Genomic DNA, 14,341 nt, shown 5'->3' on the forward strand with positions numbered 1-14,341 from the left:
TGCTATAAATATGCTAGAGATACTTAAGTGGTTTAAATGAAGTCTACCTGCAGAGGTTGCCCACAACTATGAAACTGGTCAGCAACAGCTGGAAGTTTACATGAAATAATCGTATTAAAGAACTGTTGAACAGAGTCACTGCAAGATAATCGTATTAAAGAACTGTTGAACAGAGTCACTGCAAGACAGGTTCGAGGAGGCAGAAAAAGAATCCCACAAGGAATAGGGCAAGAAATAGACAAGAGACGGCAAAAGAGATTAGAAAATACTTGGTAAAGGCTTTGTTACAGAAGTCACTTTGTTCATGTTAACAGTTGTGTTTTTCTTTAACCATTACTTATTCATTTATTTCAAGCTCTACAGATGTTTCAAAATGGCCTCTTGTGGGAAGAAAAATGACGGTTGTCAAATTGCTGTTTTTGTTTGCTTCCGTATGACAATTTTTTTAAAAAAAAGGAACGAAAATATTTTTGTCACTGCCGACATTACAGTGTTCTCTAAAGCAGACATCAAAATGTCTGCTTGTTTGACATACTTAAAATTTTGAACAAACACAACATTTTATGTTACTTATACATGACTTTTGAAAAATTTTTATGTGCTGATCCTCCATCGTGCCGTGTTTCAAGTCAGATGTGACAGTCTGTACAGAAGACTACATTTGTTTTATTCTTAGGGAAGGGATGAGATCTGTCTCGCGTGTGTGTCACTTTTCCTGTAAGTCGATAATTGTCTGTCAGTTACTTTTCAATAGTCAACAGCAATTGAACGCCTTATAGCTCAGGAACTTTCCTTTTTCATTGCTGTGTGTTTTAGTATCTGAATGACTGCCTTGTTGTTGAGATATACAGATACAGAGAAGGGCAACACAAATGGTCACAGGCTTGTTTGATCCACAGGAGAGTATTGCTGGCGTGTTGAACTTAGGTAACAGATTCTTGAAGGTGGATAGAAAACTATACTGAGGAAATCTACTGACAAAGTTTCAAGAAATGGCTTTAACTAATGACACTAGAAATATACGACAACTCCCTACGTATCACCTCGATACGGATTGTGATGATAAGATTAGATTAAGCGGTGGGATGTACTACCTGCCGTGCACATCAGTTGTTCACAGAGTATAGGTGTAGTGTAGGTAGGTGGTGATTGCTAAACTTGAAACACTTCCTGCTCCCTTTTCATTTTATCGTTACAGTTATTTGGTTATTAACCTAAATTCATAAGTAATACAAAGCCACTTTATAACGTAATTTTTTGTCATTTAATCGCTCATATCCATCCATACCTATACAGACATATGTATGGGTGTGTGTGTGTGTGTGTGTGTGTGGTGTGTGTGTGTGTGTGTGTGCGCGTGCGGCGCGCTGCGCGCGCGTGTATATACCCATCCCCCCCCCCCCCCCCCCACCCCCAAGGTAAGTCTTTCCGCTCCTGGGATTGGAATGACTCCTTACCCTCTACCTTAAAACCCACATCCTTTCGTCTTTCCCTCTCCTTCCCCTCCTTCCTGAAGAAGCAACCGTTGGTTGCGAAAGCTAGAATTTTGTGTGCGTGTTTGTGTGTTATTTTATTGTGCATGTCTACCGGCGCTTTCCCGCTTGGTAAGTCTTGGAATCTTTGTTTTAATATATTTTTCCCATGTGGAAGTTTTCTATGTATAGAAAGCAACAGTTCCTCCATTATGACAGCTGCCACCACATTCCATATCAAACAGTCCCTTCCCTACAGCCTATTGGTTGGAAATAGATATGTATTACTTGCTACAAAATTTCATTAAGGAATAAATATACTGAGAAGCAGTGGTTAGAATACAAAGTTCGTTGAACAAGTTTCTAAGTGATGATCTTGAATTTACACAAATTGTTTCCCATCAGACCATTCCATGAATCAGAAAGTAACAAAAAATCGTTTCTTTTAACATATCATTTCATTACTGATTGCAAATATTCTGTACTGCTCTTTTGTTAATTGTCTTAATTTTGAGCAGGTGACAACCTCATTTCTGCAGTCTCACTCCAGATGTTAAGTTTCCAACCTCCTGCATACATAAGAACACACATGGTAGCAATTCACCGGTGAATGTCGACGCATATTGCACTGCATGTGAACGGGTACCTTTTACTAAATTTCTCTTTCTTGCCAAAACTGTTTTTGATCCCCTGAAAATCCAGTGATTGATAATACATGGATTCATCAGGTTTTATTTTAAAATTCTTTGCCTATTTCTCACTTGCAAAGAATGAAAAGTTTTCTGACACAGAATGGTGATAACCATTGTCCATTGTTGTGGTGTATGCGTTGTCACTTGGTCATGGCACATCTGAGCATCCTTAAATTTTTCAAATGTTTCAGTATCAATTGGACACAGCTTATCGAATTTAGTTTTTCCTTGTTTGATATCTTGTTTCCATTTCCTCTAGTATCCTTTCCTGCGTAAATGAGAGAAACCTGTTGGGTACTTTTCAATGAGTAATTTGATGGGTTTCAGCGACGGCACCTGCTTTTGCTTTGTATTTTAATGTAAATGGAAGTTCCTGACAATTCAAGAGTATACTGCGAAGAACAAATTTTTTGTGTTAATAGCGGACGAGGAAATAATAAAATTAACTGATAGTAGTATGGAAAAGATTACCTCATTGTACAAATCCTCTTTGTCGGTCTCACTGTCTAAAATTAGATCATTTTCTTGAACGATAACTCTCTCCATCACAAGTGAAATAATTTCCCCTGCAATTTGTTCACCCATTGCTATTTCGTTTGCATTTATAAAATTGGGAGCATTATCAGAAAGGAGAGATCTCTCCTCGTAAGCAGACAATGCATAATGTACGGTATTTGTGAAAATTCTCCTTTTTTTTCATCATCAGATTCATCCATTCTTTTGTCATGACATTTTCTGGTTGATGAATTTGCATTGTCAGACATTTTAAATACTAAACACTCACAAAACAAATGCAAGAGGAAAACACAAAAATATGAATAAAAAAGTACGGATTTGTGATTGGTAACTGCAAATCCACCAATGATTTTGAACCCAAGGGAGAAATGAGAGCAAATATAAGTTGATACAATGGTTAAAATCACTTGACAAAGGGTTAGAAAATTTAAAAATGCTAAATTTGAAGCAAATAATTGAAGAAAAAAACATTTAAAAAAATATGTTAAACGAACATGACAGGATTGGAACATTCTGATTCCCAGTCATTTATGCCATCCATTACGCTACGACAGCAGTAAAAAATCGAATGTTACTTTAATATACTAAATAACAAGGTGAAATTGTTTTTCTCATAAATGAGGGCGCACCAGGGCGAATGGCTTCAGGGTGTGATACCTGGGTTCTTAACCTACACCACCATATAGGTGGTTGAAAAATGTCAGGTGCACCATTGGGGGCTTCTTCTTGTAAGAGATAAGAATAAAACATGATATGCAGCCCCTTCTTCAACAAGGGAACTGTTAACAAAGTCCAGATTTGGATATTGGCAATATTATGAAAAGGATAGATTGCTACTCACTTTAAAGCTGATACGTTAAGTTTACTGACAGCCATAGTGAAGACTGTTACACATTGAGCTTTTGATCAAAGCCTTCTTCAGAAAAGAAAACAAACTCATTCATACAAGAAAGCACACCTCACACACAAGACCACTGTCTCCAGCTGGAGTAGTTTGAGGTAGCAACCATGTGTGTGTGATGTGTGCTTGTTTGTGTGAATGACAGTGTGCCATCTTTACAGTGAGTAGCAATGTATCCTTTTCATGATACTGTTAACAGAGAATTTATTCAAATAAATGTTTTGTATGATGCCAGTTAAAAATACTGGATGAACATACCAGCTTCAATGGCCCAGCTATGTGTGGCTTTATTAACTTAGATTCCCATTGAAATAATTGCTGTTTTCCATTCTGAAATATTGATTTAAGATGTATTGAATTTGGGTGACAAAATAGTAGGGAGTAACTGTAACCACAGTAGAACTGAACCATATTTTCTGCAGATAGACTTGTTCTTCTACACAGATAGAGATCCAGTTAGATGTAATATCAATCATTCCAGCAAAATTTGAGCAGTCGTGCACAGTATTTCATTTTCTGATGAACATTTTCACATGCCAGTGAAGAACGTTTTCAGTCAGAATGATTTTGTAAGTCTATAAATAAAATTATTGTTCACCAAAAAAAGGATGATAAACTACATGTCATGAACTTGAAGCTTTTATCCAAGCATGTGCCTGCAACATTATATTTTCTCCATAATGCTCTTTATGGTTATTTACTTTTTTTCAGCTGCTGGATTTGTTCGACAGTGAAGATCCTCGAGAACGAGATTTCCTTAAGACTGTGCTTCATCGTATATATGGCAAATTTCTTGGGCTCCGTGCATTTATTCGTAAACAAATAAATAACATCTTCCTAAGGTAAAACCAATAGCCGTAGAAAATTCTTAGTTATTCTGGGATGAATAAAAATGTTAATTGCTATAAAAGCAAAACTGCTTACACAAATTATATTACAGGACCATGTTTCGTTACAAACATGTATGTTCATGACTTTAATTTATTAGTTTATTGTTTTCCATTTAAGCTGGAATATTACATTATAGAATTAAGTGTCAAACTTGGGTAAAAAAAAATATTTATTTTACTCTGGTATGTCTAACGTGTGCTGCGCTGGAACTCGTAACACGATCCTTTCTTTGGGCATTGCTCCAACGTACTTAATAGAAGCTCTCCTCCATACCTAGTTGGATTAACACTCCTGTAAAGTGGAAACATACTGACTGTAGTGAAGCTGTGAGACCGTGTCACCAGTCGTGCACGGATAACATTGCCCACAAAAGGAAAGCTTGTGGGTTCAAGCTCCAGCATGTAATCTTAGCTTTCCACAAAATTTAAAGGGTTCCATTCGTACACAGAGGTGTAACAGCACAGTAAGGTAATGTGTGTACTTAGATATTGCAGCATCCCAAGTTCTCAACATTTGTTATCTGTATATAAGTATAAATAAGTGATTTGATATGCTAATGTGAAGGTAACTCGGTCTGTGGCATTATGAACTATTGATGTTGCGTGAGCTGCCTAGTTGTAGCCCAGGGATGAAATTCCATTGAGTGCCTTGAAGTGTATTCTCATAGCAGCGGGCTTGCTTGCAAACACAGAGAGGTATTTGAAGGAAATTTATTTAAGCTCATTTATGGCCAGCTACCTTATTCATTATTACTTGCCCATGATCCATTGAAATAAATGGCAGAAGATTTTGACTGCATGAAGCACTGTAGCTTTGTGGAAGTAACAAAGTGAACAGAAATGTACAAAAAATTCTTCATTTCATATTCATGCTTACATTTATTCTTCCTGATTGACTTTGATGTCATATCTCTCTCTCTCCTCTCTCTCTCTCTCTCTCTCTCTCTCTCTCTCTCTCCCTCCCTCCCCCCCCCCTCTCTCCCTCTCTCTCTCTCTCTCTCTCTCTCTCTCTCTCTCTCTCTCTCTCTCTCTCTCTCTCTCTCTCTCTCCCCCCCCTCCCCTCCCCTCTCCCTCCCTCCACACACACACACACACACACACACACACACACACACACACACACACACACACACACACACCACATTGGTCTGTATATAAGCCACATAATAATTTTTTTTTTTTTTTTTTTTTTTTTTTTTTTTTTTTTTCCCCAATAATAGAAACTTGATCTTAATAGCTTGTTCTTTAGTTTGAACTGGAGCAACAACTTGGAACAGGGACTGAGAGAGAGATATTACATTGGGTGGGTGGGAGGGTGGTTGGTGGAAAAACGTGGGGGAGGAATGGGTAGGTCTAACGGTCATCTAACAACACAAGACGGTGTGGTACTGGGGTGCAAGACTCGCACATCTCTTGCAGTTGACTAATGTATTGTGTGCAGCTGATCTTCTTCTCGGGTCAGATGGCTGCATCGATCTTCACAAACTCATCTTCTCTGAAGACACTAGCTGGTTAAAGAAATTTCAAAATAGACTTCTTTTCTACTCGCGAAATGATTTTGTACCCTCCGAATACTTTTGTTCAACTCTGTTATATTTTCATCTCTACAATAAAACAACTTCACAGGTTTCACACTAACGTTCAGCTCTCGCAAGTTGGCCCCATCTTGGACTAGTAGAAACTAACAAATACAATTATAATATGTTTAGTTTAATAACCACTATAAAACCAGTTATTGCTTATCGCAAGTCCAACACCTGAAAGTCAAATGTAAAAGTCTTTAGTTCAATACGTAATTCATTTGTTCACCACAGTACAGTTGTTACACTGTCAAGGAATAGAACATGCTTGCTCCTTGTACTGGACATACAGCTTCTCAGACACGCGCCACAAACACTTGGCCGCATCGATCAACCGTCACTATTGTTGTAATCTCCCGATACACGTCCATCCCGCACACACAGAAACAGGTGGCGAGGTAGACACATCTCCACTCTCTTACCCTCGTACTTAAAATATCCGGTGTTCGAGACTGTGGAAAGCAGAGTGTGTCTAGAATTTACACCAAAATTCTCAAGGCATTACATATTCCTCCCCTCAGCTCGAACATGCAATATTTTATACACATTCATTGTGCACAATTTCACAAGATAAATAATTATCTTTTAACAATGCCTCTCTTTTCACTAATAACCGTGCATCTTTTACCACAATAATAATACTTGACCCTTTGAATCCATGTTTGAGTTAGCTCTGTTTCCTATTCCTCCTCCAATCTAAATTTACAAGTATACATAACTCACGAATATTTTGCTGCTTTGTTCTTAATTCCCATACTACTTTTTCATTACTCAATCATTACTTATTGTAATCCTGAGGAACTCTGTGTAGAATAAAAGTGTTCCCTTCTTGGACATTTGTAAACCTGAAAATCAATGAGGCTATTTATGCATAGAATTCAAACTTGCCAGACTCATCCCTTTAAATGTGTGACTTCTGTCACGATACTGCCCCTTTTCCCTTTAGGAACAGTACCTATACCTCACATGGATTGGTCCTAGGAGTACCCTTTATCATTCTGTTTTGGTAGGTATGCCCCTTTCTCGCTCCTATCCTCCTATAGTGCAGGTCTGTCCCCTTCTTGGTGCCCCTGTCTTCGCAGTTAGGTCAGCCTTTCATAGGTCTGCCTATCCACCCTTTTTCTCATCCAATAAATGTCGGGTGTGCCCTCCGTATACTTCTTGAGTAGGCCTCCTAGTTCATTGCCCTAGCATACATCTTTATGTATACTATTCTTAAATATTCTCTGGTAAATTTACATATCTACTTCACTCTTCTATTCACTTTCTAATACTTTGTCTAATACCCTAGAATCCTCTTTTACTCCTCACTTCTACTACATAAACAGATGTCATGCCTACACATAGTAGATGCTATGCCTACCTGTATTTACTAATTACCAGTAGATACTATGCCTTTCCTCAAAGGGCTAGTATGGCACATGTAAATATATATTTGAGATAGACACAAAAATAACGATGCAGAACCGTCACATATCAACAATTTAATATGTGCATCGACTCAGATGAACATATATCTTTATTCCCTTACCGTCCTTGGCGGTTCTGGCATAACTTCAGGTTCCTAATTTTTAATTCTTCTGTTTGTGCTTAAGTATGTCTTTGTTTGTATGTAGATGTGTGTTTGTGTATCCTGATTCTTAAGCCGACTTATGTGAAATAAATCGAAGATTCTAATGAAACATGGAAATTGAGGAGGACTTCAGCGATAGAAGTATATGCAGATGGAAAGAGGGAAAGATAAACAGGTACACAGATGAGAAGTAAGGAAGGAAAAAGTAGAACTGGTTGCTAAGGTCGAAGAAGAGAAAGAAGATAGCCCCAAAGACAGGGAAACCCTTCCCACCCCGCTTCCCCAGGATCCCTACTTAAACGGTACTTGAGTGAGAACCCGGAGGAGGTATGATGTTAAATGTCTCCTACAGAATGGGCATTCTCCCTTTCACCTTTGAAGCCCTGGAAGGAAAATCTTAGCAACGCCTATGGAACGGCAAGTGGTGAAGAATCAGTTACACTTAACTGCGAGAGTTGTCTGAAAAAGTGGGGTGTGTGAATAGTTTTAGTCCTGCCTGTACTTACTCTACCCACCCCTTCCAAAAGGAAACAAGCTCTCCCATTTACATTACAGCTCACAAAAGGTATAAAATTATTCTATAAAAATCGAAAATTATACACTAAGATAACTTAGTTGTTCAGTCATTCGGTTTACCCAATTTACAGTTTGAATAGTACCATGATATTATTTTTATACTCTTACTATATTTCATGCCTATAGATCACTGGTCATTTGTGATTCTCTTAAATTGGTCCTAATCTTGTAGTCATATCTGGTTTTCTACGTACTAAAATTATAGGATAGTGTAAGAATTCAAGAATAGATTACAGAACAGTTTAAGAATTGAAGGGAATTCGGTGCTGGAAAACTAAGTTCGAAGAAACACCGAAAACAACTAGGGATCCGACGGTTGTCACTCTGTCCCTTAACGTAGAATGCTAACGTCCCTGGGGGATATAAAACTTTGTCTTTTACGTTGTATTTTCCTTTTTACGATCAACAGAATTCTTAGAAACTATTGTTTAATTAAGTTGGTAATCAGCAGTAGGTTGTTGCAGCCAAGTAAAATATTTAATAAGGGGTTCTTCCACAAAAGGGTTTACCTATTACTTCCAAAGGAGTTGATCCAGCTGATAAATGTGGTAATTCATTTAAAATAAGCTCAAAGTCTTTAACTTTCGTTGCCCATGATATATGTTTTGCATGGCAGTATGTACGGCATAATTTTCCAATTTCTTCCATAACCCTTTCACATGGGTTAGAAGACGGATTATAGCTGCAGATTAATACCGGACTAATATCTTCCCACGCTAAGAATTTTTTTAAATCGTTACTATCAAATTGTGGTCCATTGTCGGAGAGGAATCGTTTTGGTTTGCCCACCTCGAGAAAGTATTGCTGCAGACAGTGTAGCACTGTTGGTGTACTTGCTTTCTTAATAGGATACAACTTAACATACTTAGACCAACACTCTATGAGAGCAGAAATGTATGCCAGTCCTCCGTTTCCTTTAGGTGCGAAGAAATTTGCTGCTGTAAGATCATGTAATGCCATAGGGATGATCGGATACATTTTGTATCTAACATGAGTGTTACTCTTTGTTAGTTTCTGACAGGTTTCACAAGTTCTAATTAAAGATGCTACCTTATGGCCCGACTGTTTAAAATAATAGAACTTGTTCATGTGGGCTATACACTTTATTATTCCGAAGTGTCCCTACCCTGTATGGACATCACACACAATTTCGTCCTCCGTCAACTGCAGGATGCATAAATGCCACTGTCTAGATGTTATACTGTCTCTCCAAAATAGAATTTGCCCTATAATTTTCCATTTCCTTGCTTGATTAGGAGGTAAAGATTTTCTATTACACATAGCATATATTTCTGTAAAATAGGAATCATGATGGATATTGTCGGTTATTCTTTGAGCCATTTCTTGTACCCTGTTGTGCTGATATTCTGTTCTCATAAAAGTAATCGCAAAAATTGTGCTGGGTCCTTCTCCGTTTTAAGTCTTTCATATCTACAGGTAATCTAGACAAAGCTTCAGGTACAATATTTTCAGACCCTTTTACCTATTGTATTCTAATGTGATGCTCCTGTAAGAATAGCATCCAACACATTAATCTACTATGCAACAATCGACTGTTCATTAAAAAGGAGAGCACTTGATGATCTGTATATACATGGATTTCTGAACCCCAAATTAGTGTTTGGAATTTTTGTATACTCCATACTATGGCCAATAGTTCTTTTTCTGTTGCTGTGTAGTTTAACTCATGTTTGTTGAGACTCGGGCTAGCAAAAGCTATAGATGTGTGACTGGTGCTTTCCAGAACCCACTCGCCTTCAAAAAGTTCTACTGCTATACCGTAGCCAGAAGTGTCTGTTGCAAACTTGAACAGTTCACCCATAACCGGATGGTGTAATATAGGTGATTCTACTAATGCTTTTTTTCACATTTTCAAATGCATCATTGTCCTCTTGGTCCCAAATCCACTGTATTGGTTCTTGACTTTGTATATGTCGTTTTTAATACCCGGCTGTTCCAATAAATTCCTTCAGTTGTCTTATAGGAGATCGACATTCTTAATAGCCTTTATCCGTTCTGGATCCGGTATAATTCCCTGCACTCCGATGGTATGCCCTAAAAACTTAAGCTCTTGCCTAGCAAAGTGCCACTTGGATAGTTTTACTGTAATACCTTTTTCTTTCAACAACTTCAGCATTTTTCTTAGGTTTAGTGTTCTGCCCGTGTAGCGGATATAATAAGGATATCATCCACTTATATTATTAAGTCCTTTAACAATTCACTTCCTGATGCCTCGTCCAGTGCGCGTATAAAAACAGATACAGAGATATTTAGTCCAAATGGTAACACATTAAAATGATGTGATTTTCCATTAAATAGAAATGCTGTATACTACTTTGAATCGGGGTGTAACCAAATTTGCCAATACCCAGCACTCAGGTCCATCATGCTAAAATAATGTGCTTTTTCAAATTTGGACAGTAATTCCTCAATATCAATTGGTCTGTCTCATTCTGTCTCTCTGTGTTTATTCAAAGTGCAAGCATCTAGCACTAATCTCACATCCCCAGTAGCTTTTTTTACCATGACTAGAGGGTTATTCATAACACTCGTACTATGTTCTATTATTTTGCTGTCAATCATCTTATCTATTTCTTCTTTAATAGCTTCTTTGAAGCTCAGTGGTATTGGATAAGGTTTACAGAAAAATGGAGTATTAACTTTGATCTTAAATTTACATACGTAGTCACTAATACTACATGGACTATCAGAAAATACCATTTCATATTCCAATAGAATTTTACCTAAATCCAATTTTTAATTGTTGGTTAGTATTGAGGATTCACTTACTTTATTTTGTATGGCAGCTTGGTGTGATGCATGGCTTAAGTTTTCTATCTCTGATTGCACTCTCGCTGTGAATTGTAAATGCTGATTCTCAGTTATTTGTTTACTACTATAGGGGTCAATCTCAAACTTTTCACAATATTTATCACCACCTTTACTAAAATAAAGAAAATTTTCCTTAAAATTTAATATGACGTTAAATTTTGATAGCCAGTCTGTCAATCAACACATCCCTATTGACAATTTCCACTATTAAGAGTCTGACGAAATGGGGCATTCCCAGTGATACAGTTCACCTGGGCTTCATGTTTCACAACTTTACTTTTGGCCCGAGTTACACCTAATATGTACACTCCTGTTACCGGTAGTAGCAGTAAGTTATGTTTAGTTCACAATGTATTAAAGAAATCATTAGAAATAAGCGACACCTCACTATCAGAATCAATAAATATGTTAACTTCAAAACCTTCCACCCTTCCAACTACTCTTATAATTGGTTGTGGATTAACAGTCGTTAAGCTAGGTTCTTCTAGCAACAATCATTCTTTGGTTAGTACTTTATGTGTAAAGCTAATGTATTTATTATAAGCCAGGCCTTCTAATGTATTTCTACAACCTGGGCTCCGACCCTGGATCCAGATCACATAAAGTTTTCCTCATTGTGTGTAATTATCTGCTGGTTACCAAATCTATTGCTACTAGGTACAAATTCCTGCCACTGGGCCTATATTTTGAAGGTGGCTGTTTCTCTTGATAACTTTAACCATCACTATTCCATCTACATCGGTGTACACTAGCTAGATTACCTCCATGCCTCTTTATCATTACTACTATTGTTATTTTTTTCAGAAATTATGACTTTTGCTTTGATGTACATTCTCATTCCTGTCTCTTTTTATTTTTTCCCTGCAAGTGCAACTACAAAGGATAACAATTCTTCTGCAGTCGTCCATCCACTACATAATATTTCTTTTATTTTCTAGTGTAGATAGGTAATTGCCTTATTATGATCCTAACTAACCCTTCTTCCTCCATGGCTTGATATAAGTACTTTGCCGTTGTCAAATGTAAGTCAAAATATCTTCTCATTGTTCCCCACTTACTGTTATAATACTTTGGATCCCACAGATCAGGTAATAATTTTTTGTGGGCACTTGCTGACCAGTACTTCTCCTTAAACTTTTTCTGGAAGTCGGCCCAAAATGAAAAATTCTCAGGTGTTCACTTTGCCCCATTCTGAAGCCTCTCCTAAAAGGTACCCTGCCATGAATTCTATCTTTTTTTAGTCTTCCCAGTTTTTCGGCAAGGCTCAGTTAAATCGTTTCAGAAAATGAGTTGAGTGTGCTTCCCCATCTGGCTATTTCGGAAACTGCCTGTATAATCCCGAATTTGCTCCCCATTGTAGGTCGGTTATTGCATCACTGGTTAACACCACATTAGAAGACGTCACTTTTTTGTCTACCTTATCCTGTAAAAGTTTGAACTATCCATGCCTTTCTTCGTATCGTTAAGTTCCAAAGCTGAATCTGAAGAAACATTGTTAGGGTTAACCTCTCGGCAACTTTTCTGTGTATTAACTCTTCTACTTGTTCCTCCAGATTGCTTATATTTAAGGTATCTGATATCGCTAGTTTCTCTTTAAAATACCTTTCCACGGTATCAACTCGATTGTTGACACCTGCAATCTGTGACTGGAGAAGAGGAATTAGCTTATCTTGTTTGTCAATACTATCCTTCAGGTTGTACAACCTCAGATTTACAACATTGAAGGTAATATTGCATAGGCATTGAAATGATCCTAATTTTTCGACAAGTTCCACTTCTACATTGCTACATTTATCTTAAATGTCAAATTCTAATTTTTTTGTTATTGAATCCTGAAGTAGCTCATCCTGTTCCTGGTTAAATTCAGTAAATAGCTGATTAACGTGAGTATTCAAAGAACTAGTGAGTTCACTCTTCATATCTAACTTCAGACATTCTACGTCATCACTTAAATGAGTCAAATTCAATGTATATTTGTCGCTTGACGTTCAAGGTTTCACTCTGAACATTTAAACTAGAATGTACTAAACCTTTTTCTCTCCTTAGAGCTTCATTCTGAGCATTTAATTTTTCACTTGGAGTTACACTTTGTGCTTCTGGTTTTTCGCTTAAATTTGCACTCGGTTCATCTCTCAATGCAGCATTTTGAACATTTTTCTCTGGTTATCTAATTTAGCACTTTGGTTATCTAATCTAGCATTTAGTTCTTGTCTCAAGGAAGCAATTTGAGCATTTACAGCTGCTGAATCTGCCTGCTGGGCTTTAATTAAATTCACTAATTCAGACAGTCTGCCATTTCCCTATTCACCTTAATGGCCGTGGTTGGTTCTGAAATTTGTTGCTTTTCTTGATCCATAATTTTATGGATCATCTAAAGAAAATTCACCACTGAATACAATAACTACACTAACAGTTTATATTGCCCAGTCCTTAAACTTTCTTCTCTCTCTTCTCAGCGATCACAGGCCCTGTAACCCACGCGCTGCATTGACCACCTGCTTCCACCGCCTTCTATCTCTCGCAGCTTCTCTCCACCCTGTGGAAATTCTTAATGCTGTGATGTCCTTCTCTGTTATCTTTCCATCTTGTACAAGGTCGCCCCAATGGTCTTGTTGCCGGAGAGTTCCTTCAAATGCTTTCTTGGTGATTCTGTAGTTCTCCATCTGGCCACATGTCCAGCCCATTGCAGTCTCCTACCTTTCAATTTCTGGATGACAGTGGGTTGCTTCATTAACTGATAAATTTCATTGTTCTTTCGAATTAGTGTGCCATTCTCCAACACAGGTTCTCAGATTTTTCTCATTACTTTTCTTTCAAAAACATTCAGTTTTTCTCTTTCATTCTTTGTAAGCGTCCGGCTTTCTGAACTGTATAGTACTATGGGGCAGATAATAGTGTTATATATCTTCATCTTTGTGGTGATTGACAAAGCTTTACTTTAGAGTGGGTTGCTTAGTGAGTACAGACATCTTGGCCCTGAGGCTATTCTTTCATTTATGTCTATTGTTATGGTATTTTTAGTCTTGAAAGATCCAAGGTATTTAAACTGGAGAACTTTTCTGAATTTAGAATGTTGGTCAATTTCAAAGTAAGGATTCGGTTTATGACTCAACCTATTTCCATATATTCGGTTTTCTCTTGGTTAATCAAAAGCCCGATTTTGCTGGCACTGTGTCCGAGAGATTTGTATGTGTCTTTCAGTTCTTCAGTTTTACTCAGCAACACTATATCATCTGCATAAGCCAGGAGTTTTACTTCACTGTGTTCAAATTGGAGACAATTGTATAGATGTAAATTACTCTGCCGAAC

General features: G+C 37.5%; 1 protein-coding gene across 3 annotated transcripts in view; it reads left to right on the forward strand.

The window, feature by feature from the left end:
• The window catches only part of LOC126348329 (serine/threonine-protein phosphatase 2A 56 kDa regulatory subunit epsilon isoform), a 267,854-nt gene that overhangs the window by 181,544 nt on the left and 71,969 nt on the right, over positions 1 to 14,341 (forward strand). For all 3 annotated transcript variants that reach the window (XM_050002346.1, XM_050002345.1, XM_050002347.1), the window contains exon 5: positions 4,293 to 4,423. In XM_050002346.1, the coding sequence (XP_049858303.1) occupies positions 4,293 to 4,423 (131 nt within the window). The remainder of the gene's footprint in view (positions 1 to 4,292; positions 4,424 to 14,341) is intronic.

This window comes from Schistocerca gregaria, chromosome 1 (assembly GCF_023897955.1).
Source record: "Schistocerca gregaria isolate iqSchGreg1 chromosome 1, iqSchGreg1.2, whole genome shotgun sequence".
Classification (NCBI taxonomy): Eukaryota; Metazoa; Arthropoda; class Insecta; order Orthoptera; family Acrididae; genus Schistocerca; species Schistocerca gregaria.